This window comes from Thalassophryne amazonica, chromosome 6 (genome assembly GCF_902500255.1).
Source record: "Thalassophryne amazonica chromosome 6, fThaAma1.1, whole genome shotgun sequence".
Taxonomy (NCBI): domain Eukaryota; kingdom Metazoa; phylum Chordata; class Actinopteri; order Batrachoidiformes; family Batrachoididae; genus Thalassophryne; species Thalassophryne amazonica.
The window spans coordinates 84,334,798-84,353,943 of NC_047108.1; the positions used below are offsets into that span (position 1 = coordinate 84,334,798).

The 19,146-nt window shown below is 42.9% G+C and overlaps 1 protein-coding gene across 1 annotated transcript in view; it reads left to right on the forward strand.

The window, feature by feature from the left end:
• dnah12 (dynein, axonemal, heavy chain 12) overlaps positions 1 to 19,146 on the forward strand; it is a 184,148-nt gene that overhangs the window by 136,372 nt on the left and 28,630 nt on the right. The window contains exons 56-69 of the mRNA XM_034172638.1: positions 7,208 to 7,422; positions 7,513 to 7,705; positions 7,805 to 7,997; positions 8,348 to 8,520; positions 10,445 to 10,585; positions 11,468 to 11,626; positions 11,714 to 12,009; positions 12,120 to 12,373; positions 12,880 to 13,020; positions 13,122 to 13,259; positions 13,342 to 13,575; positions 13,727 to 13,915; positions 16,387 to 16,490; positions 16,583 to 16,787. Coding sequence (XP_034028529.1) covers positions 7,208 to 7,422; positions 7,513 to 7,705; positions 7,805 to 7,997; positions 8,348 to 8,520; positions 10,445 to 10,585; positions 11,468 to 11,626; positions 11,714 to 12,009; positions 12,120 to 12,373; positions 12,880 to 13,020; positions 13,122 to 13,259; positions 13,342 to 13,575; positions 13,727 to 13,915; positions 16,387 to 16,490; positions 16,583 to 16,787 — 2,635 coding nt within the window. The remainder of the gene's footprint in view (positions 1 to 7,207; positions 7,423 to 7,512; positions 7,706 to 7,804; positions 7,998 to 8,347; positions 8,521 to 10,444; positions 10,586 to 11,467; positions 11,627 to 11,713; positions 12,010 to 12,119; positions 12,374 to 12,879; positions 13,021 to 13,121; positions 13,260 to 13,341; positions 13,576 to 13,726; positions 13,916 to 16,386; positions 16,491 to 16,582; positions 16,788 to 19,146) is intronic.

Here is a 19,146-nt window from a genome sequence, read left to right on the forward strand (position 1 = left end):
TTTCCCGGCTGCTCGGGATCTGCCAGAGGGGAACTAACGGCGGCTAAGCTACCTTGGTCCGCACCGACTACAGGGGCCTGGCTAGCTGTAGAATTTTCCACGGTGCGGAGCCGAGTCTCCAATTCGCCCAGCCTGGCCTCCAAAGCTACGAATAAGCTACAATTATTACAAGTACCATTACTGCTAAAGGAGGCCGAGGAATAACTAAACATTTCACACCCAGAGCAGAAAAGTGCGGGAGAGACAGGAGAAGCCACCATGCTAAATTGGCTAAGAGCTAGTAGCTGCGCTAAGCTAGCAGATTCCTAAAAACACGCAAAGTGAATAATGTGTAAATAATTTAGAGGTGATTCAGCAGAGGGAGTGCTTTAGTTAAGGCACGTGAAGATTACACTGGAGAAACAAATCGTTATCTAGATAACTAGATCAATCTAACTGCGCAGATTAAATAGCTAACAGATACAGCAAAACACCACTGTGCTCCGGAACAGGAAGTGATACAATACCGCAGTGAGAGCCAACCACCAGTAGAGGCCATATAGCACAAGTGGGGCTCGTCTGTCTCCTCAAGCTTTTCACCGCATATCAGACATGACGAGTGCTTAGACGTGAGGGCTGCTTTTTTTAGAGAAGGGTACATAATACTCTCTTCTGCATTTAAGACATATTTTCCTGCAATCACACAGGCTTACAGATTTACCTGCAACAGGTCGCAACCTCGGTTCTTTATGCCTGTCATAGCATAGCTCAGACTGACAGTTCTTGTTACAATCAGCGCAGAAAATAGGGTGTTTATCATTGTTTCCACAGTCGGGGGTCTCGCATACACCGCAGCGCCGCGAGCAGGAGTGCCCCCGCTGACACTCATATCCGGTAAAGCAAAAATCACAGAAATATTTCACCCCCAGGAACTGTTTCAGGTTCTTGATACCGTAATAATGGTTTTTGAAAAGAAATAGAAGTGCTGTTTTTTCAGGGGAGTGATTAATCTGTGCTGTCTGGAATTTGGATAGCTTTCTTTCCCTGTCAGCTCTAAAAAAAAAACACCACAGTTTTGCAATCGAGAGCCAATTCAAATTTTCCAAGGTGGTCAAATGACACGGGTGTGCTCGTCGATAATCCAACGGAACTTTGTAACTCGTACGCCCTGGCGGTGGTTTCCTGGGTAGTGAGATGTCGGTTTAATAACTGGATGAGATTTATTGCAAAAAATAGCTGATTATCAACATTACGCACAGTGTTGAGACACCGGGCCTTTTTCACTATCAGCTCATCATCGAGAAGGCTGGTTATTTTACGCTTATAACCCCCACCAGTCGGATTATGCAAGACTTCAACAACCAATTCGAGCGAGCTGTCAGATAACACATTCGCGTTTGATTCTCGGTCTCAGTCGAGACAGTCGCATTTTTCTCTCCTCCTCCCTCCCCAACTTTCCTGCTACTGTAGCGTGTTTTGTCTGTGAGGCTGCCAGTCCTGCTCTTCTGGAAAACGGCAAAATGGATCTGATCAAGTGGTCTCTGAATGCAATTGATACTATTTTTTTCCACAAGGCACTTGGGAGCGGAGGACCCGACCTGTCCTACCGGGACACATGTAGCGGGTTACGTGATGGACAGCTGGCAGAGGTGGCAAGTCATGTGCCTGTACATGTTGCCTGTGGAGGACGTTGAAGATGTTTACTTATTTGGAGCTGTGGTGACCGGGTTTCTGCTGTGTGGAGCGGCCACAGCACTGGTTTACAGGAAAATTAAGAAGGTGGAGGCAGCATTAATTGGCCCGTCCAGGCTGCCCCACATTATTGATTCGATTGGAAGGGCAGTGAGTCGGTCGCTCATGGTCGCTCAGTCGGCGGGTGTCAACCGCACGTTGGAATCCATCTCGGGGAGAATGGCTGCACTGGAAAACTGCTTTGATCATCTGTAAGACCACATCTCTCCTCTATTCAGATGTATTGGGAGCCACTCTGAAATTTCAGACTGTGGAATCTGCCAGGCGTCTGTTAATCTGGATATCTATTTGGTTTCCAAACACCAGCTGTCCTTCAAGGCCGCTGGGATAAAATCCTGCCCCCGAAGAACACTCCTGATAGTCTCGCTCCTCGTCTCCCCCGCCTCCTTGTCTTCCCCTGCCTCCCTCCCTTCCCAGTCCTGAGATGTTGACTGTGGGACCTTGAGACTCTGGTGGACTGATTCAGGACTGGGATTCCCCCCCCCCCCAAGATGGACAGATAAGGCCTGATGGCACCTCAAGGGCGGCCTTTCTGGGCTGTCTGTCTGGACACATCCAAGTCTCGGCTGTTGTCTGTCGTCTGTTGTGTTTTTTTTGTTTTGTTTTTGTTATGACTGTTTTCTGTGCTATGGGTTTTTTTTTGCTCTCCAGTGGTGCTGCAGGAGTTCAACGCAGCAACAATGGAGGTTTTTCTTTTCCCAATTCTTTCCTTTTTTTTTTATGTGTTCATGTACCGGACCGGCTTATGTGTGTTGTTGTTTAAGTGTGTCATGAGGCCGGTCAACGTTTGCTCAGCCCTGCTCGTGACCTAGTGCAGGGATATACATCTGGAGCTGGTCCCCGGGTGCCAAAAAGGTGACCTCTGCTCCTAACTGGCAATTAGGATGGGTAAAATGCAGTAAACACATTTCATTGTGCAGGGAACATGTTCCTATGTGCATATGACAATAAACTTCTTTTGAATCCTTGAATCCTTTGAATTGAACAAGGTGCTCGAGAAGATTTTGGAACCCAGCCAAATCACCATCGGCGTCGCATGTCCTGATAAGAGCCCCCTGATTGTGGAGACTTTCACCTCTAATTTCTGCCTGTACAATGTCACCCTCTCTGGCATATGATAGTGCTCTTTCAACAGAGCTTTGAAAGGTGGTCATGACACCATTGTAAAACCGAGCAAAGTCTGGGGTATCACCTGTTGCAGGGAAATTTAACATTTGCGGGATTCCTACGTTATTAAACCTGTTTCTGGTTGCTGTAACAAGATTTCTCCCTGCCCCGCTCATGACAGGTGCCCCTCCCGCACGATCCCTACTCTGACGGTGTGATTCTAATTCACTGCGCAGAAGTGATAATGTTCCCGGTCTCTTGTCTTCTCCCCTTGAGGAGGAAACCATGCTGATTGGAAGGGGGGTTGGTGAGGAGGCTCCTGGTATTTCGCCGTCCAAGCCAGTTTCGACGGGCCAGGCTAAGCCGTTTAATGCCTCCGTTAACTGTCAGACGTATTTGGTTTTGGAATTCGGCCTGATTAATACGGTGCGGGGGTGTTCTCTCTGGTGACTCATGTAGGGGATCTCCAGGCTGACACGTATCATTTAAAGCATTATTTATTTCTGACATTAACTCCAGGCTGACACGTATCATTTAAAGCATTATTTATTTCTGAAATTAAGGCGATGAGATAAGGATTCACTCCTGATTCGGGTGAAGGAGGGTTTAAACCATTTAGCGCTTCTGTTAAAGGGGTCAAATGTATACGGTTTTCGAATTCGGCCTGATTAATACAGTGCGGGGGTGTTCTCTATGGTGACTCATGTAGGGGATCTCCAAGCTGACACGTATCATTTAAAGCATTATTTATTTCTGAAATTAAGGTGGTGAGATAAGGATTCACTCCTGATTCGGGTGACCTATCTTGACTGTCCTCTGACATATTGAAAAACAATGAAAAATCAGTATCCCTCTGTATGTGAGTTAATACCCGTTCAGCTGTGATGAATGTGCTAAATGAGGTCTGGATCTGGAGGTTGTTTCAGTGCCGGTCAACAGGTCTCCTCCTTCTCTGGGAGCTGCTCGACGTCTCCTGGCTGAAATATACAGATTTTACGTGTTATGAATAAATTATCGCTTAATTATGTCATGTCAACAGAACGCTTTTGCAAATACTCACCAAAGAACGCAGGAAGGGATCTATCCTCGGGCGTCAACGGCTGCCTCCACCCCGCTGAAGGTTCTACTGAAGGGGAGGTCTGCACTGGTTCTGTAACACAGATATATATATTGCTTACGGGCTCTGTTAAGCTGTTCAGGTACGTCATTCAGGGTTGCTGAATCAGTACCGAAAAGTAAAATAATTATTAGGTATGATAGAAAATAAAATAATTATTACACAAGTTCACTTTTCATTAGAAGGAAAGTTTTTATGAACGGAGGGTAATTTACCTAGCACCTCTTCTTCAGGTTTAAATTCTAAAAGTGAAGACAGAGAAAAAGAGAGAGAGAGAAAGAATTATATGCGCTCCTCAAATGCTAAAAAATAAATATACACAAATAAATAATCTGAGATAATTACCTCCCCGGCTGGCGCATGTCCGAAACAGGTTTGTAATGTCCGCGCAGATTTCTCTAAAACACAGAGCAGATATACGATTTATTTACACAACTCGCTTTTAAATAATCTGTAATAACATATAAAATAATTATCAGGCTAGACAATATAAATAATAACATAAATAATAATTAGGTAAAACAAAACAAGATAATATTAAACAGGCTGTAAAAACTTTAAAATCAATTTACAAAAAAATTTAAAATCAATTTACAAAATACACTCACCGCAGAATCAGCTCACGCTTGAAGCTTCAATTTCTAGTTGGAAGAGATGATTATTAACTTTTTGAGAGTATAGACCCGCAAATATAACCAAACTTTGAAAATACCCCTTTTAACGCGGATGTGTGGAGATCTCTGAGCGACTGCTTCGACCCTGTTTTCCGGCTAAATGAAGATTGTATATATCCCTCACCCTCTTACAGGGAGCTAAAACGTTTATTCGCTCCAGACAGGTCAGAGCTGTAATCATCACACCCCGGTACTGTATGCATATCAAACAGTGCTACATGGATCTAAAATGTTTATTCGCTCCACACAGGTCAGAGCTGTATGTAAAAACTCAGGGTTGCTTTATACGCTTCGAAAATATACACCAGACATGCTCCTGACTCAAAATTAACTACCCCAGCCAGGTGGTCGAGCAGTAGTGGCGGTTTTACACGATTTATGTATAATTTTACCTTCTTAGGCGCTGCCTTATTGTTAGAGACCGTTGTAATATTTACCGGAGTTTCGGCTATGCAGCGCGAAGTTAAAACATGTCAGGTCATCGCGGTTTGAAAAGCAAGATATTCCACCTCAGCACCAGCTTTAAAGGGAGACACACCTGCAATGAGAGTTTCTGTCAACCGTTTTTTTTAAAGGGTTAATCCCACAGGGCGCCCAGACTAAACAATTGTTTAATGAATTAAATAATTACATTTTATAAAGAATTAAATAATTACATTTTATAAATCTTTATTTTATGTATAATATTATAGCATCAGAGACTCATGGAAGGGGTGAACCCCAGTCGATGCAAATTGGGCAGACATGCCCATACATGCTCAGACTAGCATTCAATGCAAATTAGGCTGATATGACACCTGTGTGTGAACTAATTATGGATGGGCGGGACTCCGGAGGCGGGCTCACGCTGATTGGCTGTGACATCATAGGGGTGGGATTAGGGGAGAGGTTAGGGGCGGGCTCACGCTGATTGGCTGTGACATGTCATAGGGGCGGGATTAGGGAGGGGTTGGGGCGGGATTAGGGAGGGGTTGGGCGGGGCTTAGTGACATAGTCAATTATGATTGGCTGTGACACGTCATAGGGGCGGGGCTTAGTGACGTAGTCGATTCTGATTGGCTGTGACATCATCCATCAAACTTTTGACAAGAGGTGGGGTATAATCTCTATTATGATAAAAATGTTTTGATATATCAGCTGACCTATACAAAAAAATGGAAGTGATTCTTAAGGGCCCTGTCACACATATTGCGAAGTTTGGTCGAAGTGTACATGACGCAGGAATCGTGTACAAACGGTGTAAAATCGTCCCTGCCTCTAACGCTTCGTACACCTGTTGCTACAACTATTTGTGCACACCAGCGGCTGAAAGACAGAGTGTGCACTGTGCAAACCCATTGAACCCTCTCGCGGTAGGTGTCGGGCAAATTCCAGCTGACACGCACGAACGCTTTGGCACTTAGAAAATGTGTGGTCAATCACACTCTTGGTAGGACAACAGTCTGCAGACAACCATTGTCGTGCTGGCAGTGAAATTTGACTAAGTTCCACACGACTGTGGAGTTGCTGAGATGTGGTGTGCCGTCGGCTCCCCCCACAACATGTGTGTGTGTGTGTCGCGCGCTCTCCCAACATGTGCATGCGTGTGGTTCATAGCAGTGGTAGAGTTTCCATCTGGGTATCAGGATGCATGGGTTCAAATCCAGTGAGTGGTGTTTTTTAACCAAGGTTATTTAACCGTGGGGTTCTGTATTGCGTCCCCCTTTATGTATTATTTATATCAACCCAGTGATATTCACTAATTATAAAGCTGGTTTTTATTTCATTTTCCTCCACATCAGCAGCACGATGTGGTGCAGCTCGTCCCATGGAGCACAGTGTGAGCAGCTGCAGCAGCCCATGCTGTGTTCCTGCTCGTCAGACACAGCTGTGTGCACAAACTGTCGCACCAGTGTCGTTCACGCCTGCCCGTCAGCGCGATGTTTCGTGGTGCACTCATATGACTCTACCGTCGTGTGTTGCCCTGGAGTTGTACACAAATCAACCAAATTCGCACTATATGTGAAGGGGCCCTAACATTTTGCTATCAATCCCTTATGACAAAGAAATATAACTGCGGCTTGACATTTTACAGTTTAAACATGAACTTCATTTAAAATAACAATAAATCCAACCAACCAACGTACATCATGCTGCCTTCATTTGGATTGGCAATTGCCCTATTTTGTCCTTGTCTAGCTGGTGGAATAGCAACCACTTGTCTCTTATTGCTATAAAACCTGAAAAAATAATGGCATCTGGTTGCTTTTCCTCTGTCTGTTGTACTTAATGTGACCAAGGGGTTGATGGTGTCCCAGCCATACTTGACAGCATTGGAAACAATGCTGTTACAGAACCCTTTGCTTGGCAAACTACATAATGACACCATTTCCAACAGCCAGTTCTGTAAAATAAAAGTATTCATAAGAGAAAAAATAGTGTAGATAGGTATATCTTGGTGAAAGGCTAATATTGGCCAATATCATTGACCAGTCAATATATCATCTCTGAAAAAAAGTGACATGGAAGCTGTACAGTTTATTCTACAGAATCACTGAAGAGATCCCACAAAATGTTTTTTTTTTTTTTTTTTTTGTAGGCCTCTGATGATTGACCCCCAGGGTCAGGCCAACAAGTGGGTGAAGAATTCAGAGAAAGACAACAATCTAAGTGTGATCAAGCTGACAGATGGGGACTACATGAGAACACTGGAAAACTGTATTCAGTTTGGATCCCCCTTACTTTTGGAAAATGTAGGAGAGGAGCTTGACCCATCACTGGAACCACTGTTGCTCAAACAAACATTCAAACAAGGTCTTAAATCTGACACATGATTTTGGCAAAATTAATTTTTAATTTAAACAATGTGAAAATTCAAAGTTGAACAAATTTTGCTCCTCCTAGGTGGCATGGAATGCATCAGGCTGGGAGAGAGTGTGATTGAGTACTCCTCCAAATTTAGTTTCTACATTACCACTAAACTGCGCAACCCCCACTACCTTCCAGAACTTGCAACCAAAGTGTCCCTGCTGAATTTCATGATCACTCCTGAAGGCTTGGAGGACCAGCTGTTGGGAATTGTGGTTGCCAAGGAAAGGTACCATTCATAAAATCGTCACCTTCACTTAAACATTCCATTTTAAAAATTCTTTTTAATTGAGCTGTTTTTTTTTCTTCTGCTTTGTCTTTTCTACAGACCAGAGCTAGAGGAAGAAAGAAATGTTCTGATTCTTCAGTCAGCTGCCAATAAGAAGCATCTAAAGGAAATTGAAGACCAGATTCTAGAAACACTGCAGTCTTCTGAAGGAGATATCCTGGAGGATGAGAGTGCTATTCAGATTCTTGACTCTGCTAAACTCATGTCCAATGAGATTACTATGAAACAACAGGTGTGCAGTGTCATGGCTACTTTTGAATATTATTTTGATATAATAAGAATTGAAGTCAGATGCATACAAGTGTATTCAGATTCTAGATGAGACGTATGTGCAAAAATTAGGCATGCAAACAGAAACAAATAATATAGTACATTAAAATTGTCTGACATATTAATCAGTCTGTCACAGTACCACTTTGCTTTATCACAATTGCATAGGAGTAGAAAACTGCAATGTATGCACTGATTAGAAACAATGTACATGTGAGGTGCGCATCTGCAAAGACATCATTTATACATTTAGACCTGGTCAGCAAATGTCATAGATATCTGATCATCCTCTCTTGTTTCTATACTCCCAAGATTGCAGAGGAAACTGAAATCAAAATAGCAGAATCCAGAGAGGGTTATAGGGTCGTTGCCAAACACTCCTCTATCCTGTTCTTCACCATTGCTGACCTGACAATCATAGATCCCATGTACCAGTACTCTCTCAGCTGGTTCGTCAACCTCTACATTAACTCCATCCAAGACAGGTAAGTGATAAGCGCGGTAGCTCACCATTATAATTTTGATTATGTTACCTCAATAACATCCCTCATTTACAAATGTCATGTCCAAGAGTCATTCATGCATATGATTAATAACATAGTTAAAACAGTACTAATATTTGTATGCCGCAGATAAAAGTGAATTCGTCCATCCATTTGCTAAACCTGCTTATACAGTTAAGAGTCAAGGTTAGATGAAGCCTCTGCTATTTGTCACTGGGTGAGAGGCAGGTACACCCTGGACGGGCCTTCAGTCTATCGCAGGGCTGACACAGAGAAAGACATTCACACTCACACCTACGGTCAATTTAGAGTGAAAACTTTCGCTAATTTGCATATCTTGAGAAGTTGGGAAGTGGAAGTAAGATAGTGCAGACTCCAAGCAGAAAGGTTCAGGTCAGACGTGGACCTGGAACCTTCTCACTGTGATCATGTAATATGTCCTGAGAAATTAACAGCCATGTCAACAAAAGGCACTATATTCTATATTAAAGAATTAAAGTAGACCTGCATTGAAATAAATGTGGTCAGATTTCAGAAAGAAATAGCTGATATGTATTTAAAAGACCCTTGTGAATGCAGTAAAGTAAATCTGTAAGCCCAAATTTGTAATTCAGCGGAGAAATCTTTGTTTAAAAATGACAAATTTGCAGCTAAAATTTAGCCCTCTGTGAAAACAGTTTGTACAGCCGTATCATTTCTGTGTGCTCAGATCAGCAACAACATCGACAGCGGGCGCCGTTCTTCCTCTCCCGCTCTCTGCCTCCGCTGCACTTAAGTCTGCAGGCTCGTTAACCGCCGACGTGGGCCACTCACACCGCCCGTGTCTGCTTTGCAGCCAGCATCACCTCTCTGTCTACTGAATGGAGCTGCAGCACACTTGGCACAAGTCCTGAGATTACGCTCGCTGTTTTAATGCGAAGCGGCCGGTACACCTGTTGCTGCAAGGACAGACTTCTTGCTGCAAAATCCACAGCACCGCACGTCTCGGCAGTCGGAGCCCCAGAGCTCCATGGACGCTGAGAGAGGTTTATATATTTTTAATGACTGGGATTCTTTGCGGGTCTCGCCTCCATATCCTGCGATGGTACCGGAGGCGAAAGACAGTAGATTTTCATTGCGACACCACTCAATCAAACGGGCGTATGAAAAAGTCCCCCAAAATAATTTTCAAGCACAAATAAAAGAAATGTGTACTCGCCAAACGTGCCACAAGACAATATGAAGTTTTAAAAAAGTAGATCCTTCTGTATAAGACAAGAAAAAGGTGCAGATGCAAACTGACGTAAATCCATAAATTACAATTGGCGCAATGCATGCTGGGAGAGGGTCTTGTCCGTGACGTCTCCGCAGCGTCCATGATGAGAGGGACAATTTGCGGAGGGCTAAATGTTAGCTGTAAATTTGTCATTTTCAAATGAAGATTTCTCCGTTGAATGACAGATCTGGGCTTGCAGATTTACTTTACTACATTCAGAAGGATCTCATGTGTAAATGTAAGTCATTTTTTGTTCAAAAAATCTGACTGCATTTTTTTCAATGCAGGTCTCCTTTAAGAAAATATAGAAATACTTTTGGGTCTGCCCCTTGATCCAAATGTGACTTTGATTTTGAGTAGATTTTAAGATATATTGTATGTGAATGACAGTCTCTTCATTGTCAGATTTTATTACAAATGTACAAGTGTACTTGTACTCTGAGTTGTTTGACTATTGACAGTATTTGTAATATCACAATAGGCTGGCTGATTGCTTTGTTGAGTTGGGAAGGACCCCAGTAGATTTTGAAATTTTGAGGGAAAGGCAAGCTTCTTAATATATTGTTCATAATTCTTACCGTCAATATTTAACACTGAGGAACTGGTATGTGTTCATGTCAAGCTTTCTACATGTTTTTGTCTGTTCACCAGCAACAAGTCCAAGATCCTGGAGAGGAGGCTTCGATACCTGACTGATCACTTCACCTATAACTTGTACTGCAATGTGTGCCGCTCACTGTTTGAGAAGGACAAACTCCTCTTCTCCTTCCTGCTCTGTTGTAATATTCTCCTGTATGTCTGTAAACTATCCAAGAGCAGATTGAGAGGCTGTATCTCAATTCATGGGCCACATCCTTTGAAGACTGCATTTTTTGACACATATATCGTAGCAGCGCCAGTAAACTCTCTCATTTTGAAGGCTCCTTGGAATGCAGCAGACAAATTTTGCCTTCTTTCCCCCCAAAATGAAGGATACAGCAGCACAAACAATGGACTAGGGTTTGTGACTTACTTCCAATGTCAAATAATACTTGGTGGTTTCTGGTGTAGCGCTTGTCTATTGTGTTTCTGCTATTGTGCTTCAGCATGAGTATATATGCTGGAACATTTTCTAAAACAGGAAAATAAATATTCTGAGCATTGCGGCATCTTACTTTGTTTGGCTTCAACCAAATTTAACAGCATATAAAGTTTTCATGGCTTTCTGATTGATCTCCATGCACAGGTAACACTGGCAAACAGCCTGTGTAAACAGCAGTGTGTATCTTCTCTTCCCCGTAAAACAGGCTGTTAGCAGACTAAAAAATAATTACTAATCTACGGGTTATGCCCACTATGCTAGCTTGTCATGTTCAGCTATCAAGGTTGTCAGGCGAGTGGGGATAGGTGCAGGAAAAGCTAATTAGGTGAGTGCAAAATGCTCTGTGTCCTAGACTGTCTCATTTTAGAACAGTTTATTTTGGCCTCTGAGGTGTCAGAAGGCTTGATCTTCTTTGGATGCAGTCTCAGAAGGATGCAGCACCTGAAATGGGACACAGCCATAGTGTAAATTAGCAAGATATATTGGTCAAATGTTTGAATTTGTATGTAGTAGTTTAACTTCAAGACTTTAAAAAAAAATAAATATTGTGTTCATTTTATATCTTGATATCTTCCATTAATGTTTACTTTCAGAGCTAAAGGACAGATTGAATATGCTGAATTTATGTTCTTGTTGACTGGGGGAGTGGGACTGCAGAACAACATTGTTAACCCTGACCCCAGCTGGCTGCAGGACAGGAGCTGGGATGAGCTCTGTAGAGCCAGTGAACTGTCTGGGCTTCAGGGAATAAAGTAACAAGGATTCCTTACCCAAACTGTAATTTACTATTGTCTGGTATGTCTCTATTGGTTACTTGACAAGTGTTATTTGTCCTACAGAAAGGCATTCATCAAGAGTGCAGAAGACTTCAAGCCTGTTTATGACAGCAAAGAGCCATGCAACACTGAGCTGCCAGCACCATGGCATGAACAACTCAATGACCTGCAGAAGATGATTATTGTTCGCTGTCTCAGGCCTGATAAGATTGTTCCGGCTGTCATGAAATATGTGACAGAAAATCTGGGAAAGAAATTCGTACAACCTCCACCATTTGACTTGAATAAAAATTACTTGGACTCGAATGCAACCATCCCACTTGTGTTTGTGCTTTCTCCAGGTGCTGACCCCATGGCTAGTAAGTGCTCCACTATCTTTAGTGCATTACAATGCATTATCATATTGTATAGCAAAGGTTTATTTAGTACAGCCCCTGATAATTTGAAAAATGCTGGTACCCGTTCATAGGTTTGCTGAAGTTTGCCGGTGACAAGAACGTGATTGATACAAAGTTCCAATCCATCTCTCTGGGGCAAGGCCAGGGGCCTATCGCTGCTAAGATGATATCTGCAGCCATGAAGAATGGGACTTGGGTGTGCTTGCAGAACTGCCACCTTGCTGTTTCTTGGATGCCTACCTTAGAAAAAATCTGTGAGGATTTTAGTCCTGAAGTCTGCCACCCAGATTTCCGCCTGTGGCTCACCAGCTACCCTTCATCTAAGGTAAAGCAAAGTGCATTTTAGCCTATACTTGTGAATAAAGACATTTTTAGCAGCATACAAAATCGTTTTCTTTCAAGAGTAGTTTACCAGTATGCATTTAGCTCACTCCCAGCTTGTCACATTTTTACACTGTCAGTGTCCCTTTCCGTTGCTATGTGATGAGTTAGGTTACTCTGTTGCATGATTTAGTAACATATGTGTTTTTGGCAGCAGCATCATTTCCCTCTGACAGCACATGAAAGTAGCTGCTTCACTTTTGCATCACCAGGGAGAATTCATCTAAATTTTGGTTATGGTTATAGGTAAACTTATGGTGAGGGTTGGTGTTTCCTCACACATCACACAGTGATGCAGTGGGATTACCCAACTTGCCATATATTGACATTTGTTCAAAATGAACTGTTTGCATCAAAACGTAGTGACGTGGGTGTGAGACTAGACTGATTTAATATAGGAACCTCAGTCATGCATGTTGGCTTAATGAAACTCATCTTATTTGCACTTAGTTTCCAGTCACAATCCTTCAGAATGGGGTGAAGATGACAAATGAGCCTCCTACAGGACTCCGGCTTAACCTATTGCAGTCTTACTTGTCAGATCCGATTTCTGACCCAAAATTCTTCGGTAATTGTCCTAATAAAGAGGTGGTAAGTATTAGTGAAAGTCAACTTGTGTGTCAAAGTTTTCCATCAATTACATCTGTCACAATAGCTTCTCCAGTAAATTCTGACTTTGATTTCATTGTTAGATTTGGGAGAAGCTCCTCTATGGATTGTGCTTCTTCCATGCTCTTGTTCAAGAAAGGAAGAAGTTTGGCCCACTAGGCTGGAATATTCCCTATGGATTCAATGAATCAGACCTACATATAAGCATCAGACAACTACAGGTTTTCATTCAGGCTTTCAATGACCAAATTTCCTTGACGATACATGCGGTGCGTTTACTGTACTTTGTCATTGTCACTCTAGCTATTTGTGAATGGGTATGACAAGGTACCCTTTGAGGCCATAGTGTACCTGACAGGAGAGTGCAATTATGGTGGCCGTGTGACTGATGACTGGGACAGACGTCTACTGATGACCATTCTGGGTGACTTCTACAACAAGGATGTAATTGAGAAACCTCACTACTCCTTCTCACCAAGTGGTGACTATGTTGTCCCACCTAAATCCATCTACAAGGACTATATTGCATTTATTGAGGTAAATGTTATAGCCATTTTCTATATTTCCTATTTACCTCAGTGATCAGCGACAGCTTTATGAGTTAAGACTGGAGATAAAGATGATTGTTGTAATCTGCACTATGTATTGAATTCCTGTGATAACAAAACCTTTTAATATTGCGTCCTAGGAACTTCCAGTCATCCAACACCCAGAGGTGTTTGGGATGCATGAAAATGTTGACATTTCCAAAGATCTGCAGCAGACCAAGCTCCTATTTGACTCACTGCTGCTCACCCAAGGAGGAGGAGCCAAAGGAGGGGCTATTTCTGGAGGTGACGGCACCCTGTATGACATAGCTAATGACATACTTACCAAGGTATATACTAAGAAAATGTCCTTTTCCTTGTATGTTTTGTTAATTATATGTGTAATGTAATAAGTGTGCAGTCTTGACTGAAGCAGGTGGGGTAGTTTGAATATATGAATTTCTCCCTTCTTTTTGTAGGTTTTAATGTGTAAGAATTTACACTTAAAATTACTCAAAGGAAATAAACTACATCAGCACACATGAAGAGCAAATTACTATTAGTGTTGTACGAGGTCTGTTAGAAAAGTATCCGACCTTATTATTTTTTTTCAAAAACCATATGGATTTGAATCACGTGTGACTGCGTCAGCCAAGCTTGAACCCCCGTGCGCATGCGTGAGTTTTTTCATGCCTGTCGGTTGCTTCATTCGCCTGTGACCAGGCTTTGAGTGAGGTGTGGTCTACCCCTCTCGTCTATTTTTTTATTGCGAATAAATGTCTAAATGATTTGGATCTTTGCTGCATCAATTTTTTTCCAGAAACTGTGAGAGACCTCCAGGTGGACACCGTTCGAAAAATTAATATGGCTTTCAGGGTCGATTTTATTGGGATTAAACAGATTAAGGAGTGATCCAGATGGTTTAAAGACCGCCCACAACTGCTGAGAGTGCAGCGTTCTCCCAGCGCCGATGGACAGGCTGACACCCCGCACAAACAACCAGATCATTTCCAACGTGAAAGCTTTGTTGATCCGGGACCTCATCTGACTTTCACAAAAAGGCAGAAGATGTGGACATCAGCACTTTTTCCGGCACATTCCACCGTTACAGGACTTTTTTTTTCATGGAAAAAGAAGCCGAGGGACGCGCCACGGAGCCGTTCATTACGCGGCACAAAACCACCTTGGTGTTGGTCTCACAGGACGGCTTAAAGGTAGATTGAAGATGGATTCCGGTTGCTTTCCAGTCATGTGAATATCCTATTGTGATTGTGCATGAGCTGGACATGCCAGAACATGTCCTGTGAGGCTTCATCACGGCGTTTCTTTGCACCGAGCGGCTGCACCACGACACGCCGAACTCCTCCGCACGTCTGTCTTAATGTGCCGGAAAAATGCTGATGTCCTTGTCTTTTCACAATTCCTGTGCTAGTCAGAGGACATATCGGATCAAGACAGCGTCCAGTTTAGAAATGAACGGCACATTTCACTGTTACAGGAGTTTTTTTTTTTTTAATGGAAAAAGAAGCTGAGGGACGTGCCACCTGCTCTTGACGCAGCACAAAACCACCTCGGTGTTGGTCTCTCAGGACAGCTTAAAGGTGGATTTCAGACGGATTCCGGTTCACACGACTGGAAAGCAACCGGAAACTGTCTGAAATCCACCTTTAAGCCATCCTGAGAGACCAACACCGAGGTGGTTTTGTCCCACGTAATGAACGGCTCCATGGCGCGTCCCTTGGCTTCTTTTTCCATGAAAAAAAAACTCCTGTAACGGTGGAATGTGCCGGAAACAGTGCTGATGTCCACATCTTCTGCCTTTTTGTGAAAGCCAGATGAGGTCCCGGATCAACAAAGCTTTCACGTTGGAAATGATCTGATTGTTTGTGCGGGGTGTCAGCCTGTCCATTGGCGCTCTCAGCAGTTGTGGGCGGTCTTTAAACCGTCTGGCTCACTCCTTAATCTGTTTAATCCCCATAAAATCGTCCCTGAAAGCCATATTAATTTTTCGAACGGTGTCCACCTGGAGGTCTCTTACAGTTTCTGGAAAAAAATTGATGCAGCAAAGATCCAAATCGTTCAGACATTTATTCGCAATAAAAAATAGACGAGAGGGGTGGACCACACCTCACTCAAAGCCTGCTCACAGGCGAATGAAGCAACCGACAGGCATGAAAAAACTCACGCATGCGCACGAGGGTTCAAGCTTGGCTGACGCAATCACACGTGATTCAAATCCATATGGTTTTTGAAAAAAAATAATAAGGTCGGATACTTTTCTAACGGACCTCGTACATTACTTGGCAATAGTACCCATAGGCATGAAAGTGGTAAGGGCTTTGGCAATCAGACATTTGACCACTGACTTTGACCATCACTCAAAATATTGACGGTTGAAAATCAGGTTCCTTGACCTTTGCCAAAATGAATTCTTGAAGAGCTATTTCTGGGTCAACCTTCATTGGCTTACCAAGTTTGATAAAAATTGGCAAGTAACCTGCAATGGACTGGCATTGCCTCCAGGAGGGTCATAAACTCATCCACTTAACACTACGGAAACCAAGGATAAGCACCAGCCTGATGGACCTCAGGACAGATATAGGACTTAATTCTTCTTATTTAACACTGCAAAACTTCTACTACTCCTGTCGTCATTTAAGGTTTATCACTGTAGATGACAGTGATAGTTTAAAACAACCAGTACAACTGTGAATGCACGATGAAAGTTGCTTTTTTGGCAGGTGTGCACTCTGCTAGTGCTCCTCTCTGACCACACTACACTGTGTATTTATAACAGATTGCATGTTTACTTCCCCACTAGCTTCCAGCTAATTTTGACACAGAGGCTGCACTCTTGAGCTTCCCAGTGCTGTATGAGGAGAGTATGAACACTGTGCTTGTCCAGGAGATGGAGCGCTACAACATGTATGGACAAACAGCCCACTACAAAACATTATAAAGTACAGAACATTATCCTCTGTGTTATTTCACTGCAGCACTGCTTTGCTCCTCCTCAGGCTCTGTAGCACAGTCCGTCTGAGTCTGCAGAACCTGCTGAAGGCCATTAAGGGTTTGGTGGTGATGGATGCCGAGCTTGAGGCAATTGCAGGCAGTTTGGTCGTGGGCAAGGTCCCAGACAAATGGGCCAAGCACTCTTACCCTTGTCTCAAGCCCTTAGGCAGCTATATTACTGACTTACTCTCAAGGCTCATGTTCTTAAAGGTGGGTCTGGTTGAAGGACAAATTCATTTTTTTTGCTTTATGAGGGTGGTCTCTTGTTGTGGATTTGTGGCCTCATTTGCATCAAGATTTCAATGTTTGAGAAATCTGTCCCAAATTATTTTAAATGGTAGGCAAAATTCATATTATTTACTAGTTTATTTCCACCTACGTACAAGTGAAACCGTATATTGGTAATACGAGGGCTGTCAATAAAGTAACGGTCCTTTTTATTTTTTTCAAAAACTATATGGATTTCATTCATATGTTTTTACGTCAGACATGCTTGAACCCTCGTGCGCATGCGTGAGTTTTTCCACGCCTGTCGGTGACGTCATTCGCCTGTGAGCACTCCTTGTGGGAGGAGTCGTCCAGCCCCTCGTCGGAATTCCTTTGTCTGAGAAGTTGCTGAGAGACTGGCGCTTTGTTTGATCAAAATTTTTTCTAAACCTGTGAGACACATCGAAGTGGACACGGTTCGAAAAATTAAGCTGGTTTTCGGTGAAAATTTTAACAGCTGGTGAGAGATTTTGAGGTGATACTGTCGCTTTAAGGACTTCCCACGGTGCGAGACGTCGCGCAGCGCTCTCAGGTGCCGTCGTCAGCCTGTTTCAAGCTGAAAACCTCCACATTTCAGGCTCTATTGATCCAGGACGTCGTGAAAGAACAGAGAAGTTTCAGAAGAAGTTGGTTTCAGCATTTTATCCGGATATTCCACTGTTAAAGGAGATTTTTTTAATGAAAGACGTGCGGGCGGATTGCAGCGTCGGCTCGCAGCCGCCGCGACGCTCCGCCACAGGAAAAACACCTCCGTTGGAAGCCTTAAGGACAAGTTGGAACATGTCCAGCTGTTAAACAATTTCTCATATACTCACTCCACTGAAAGCCATCAAAAGCCGCCTGGATTTTACAAATGGTTATCAACACGGAGGTGTTTTTCCTGTGCCGCCGCACCGCGCCGGCTGCGTCCCGACGCGCGGACCCGTCCGCACGTCTTTCATTAAAAAAATCTCCTTTAACAGTGGAATATCTGGATAAAATGCTGAAACCGACTTCTTCTGAAACTTCTCTGTTCTCTCACAACGTCCTGGATCAATAAAGCCTGAAATGTGGAGGTTTTCAGCTTGAAACAGGCTGATGACGGCGCGTGGGAGTGCTGCACGACGTCTCACTCCGTGGGAAGTCCTTAAAGCGACAGTGTCACCTCAAAATCTCTCATCAGCCGTTAAAATTTTCACCGAAAACCAGCTTAATTTTTCAAACCGTGTCCACTTCGATGTGTCTCACAGGTTTAGAAAAAATTTTGATCAAACAAAGCGCCAGTCTCTCAGCAACTTCTCAGACAAAGGAATTCCGACAAGGGGCTGGACGACTCCTCCCACAAGGAGTGCTCACAGGCGAATGACGTCACCGACAGGAGTATAAAAACTCACGCATGCGCACGAGGGTTCAAGCATGTCTGACGTAAAAACATATGAATGAAATCCATATAGTTTTTGAAAAAATAAAAAGTACCTATACTTTATTGACAGCCCTCGTAAATGCATGAATTAGTTTTTCAGCATCACTCTGAGACAAGACCTTTCTAATTTTAGAGATATTGCGCAAATGCAAAAAAGCAGTCCTACATATTTGTTTAATATGCGCATTGAATGACATATCCTGATCAAAAATGACTCCAAAATTTCTCACAGTATTACTAGAGGTCAGGGTAATGCCATCCAGAGTAAGGATCTGGTTAGACACCATGTTTCTAAGATTTGTGGGGCCAAGTACAATAACTTCAGTTTTATCTGAGTTTAAAAGCAGGAAATTAGAGGTCATCCATGTCTTTATGTCTGTAAGACAATCCTGCAGTTTAGCTCATTGGTGTGTGTCCTCTGGCTTCATGGATAGATAAAGCTGAGTATCATCTGCGTAACAATGAAAATTTAAGCAATGCTGTCTAATAATACTGCCTAAGGGAAGCATGTATAAAGTGAATAAAATTGGTCCTAGCACAGAACCTTGTGGAACTCCATAATTAACCTTAGTCTGTAAAGAAGATTCCCCATTTACATGAACAAATTGTAATCTATTAGATAAATATGATTCAAACCACCGCAGCGCAGTGCCTTTAATACCTATGGCATGCTCTAATCTCTGTAATAAAATTTTATGGTCAACGGTATCAAAAGCATCACTGAGGTCTAACAGAACAAGCACAGAGATGAGTCCACTGTCTGAGGCCATAAGAAGATAATTTGTAACCTTCACTAATGCTGTTTCTGTACTATGATGAATTCTAAACCCTGACTGAAACTCTTCAAATAGACCATTCCTCTGCAGATGATCAGTTAGCTGTTTTACAACTACCCTTTCA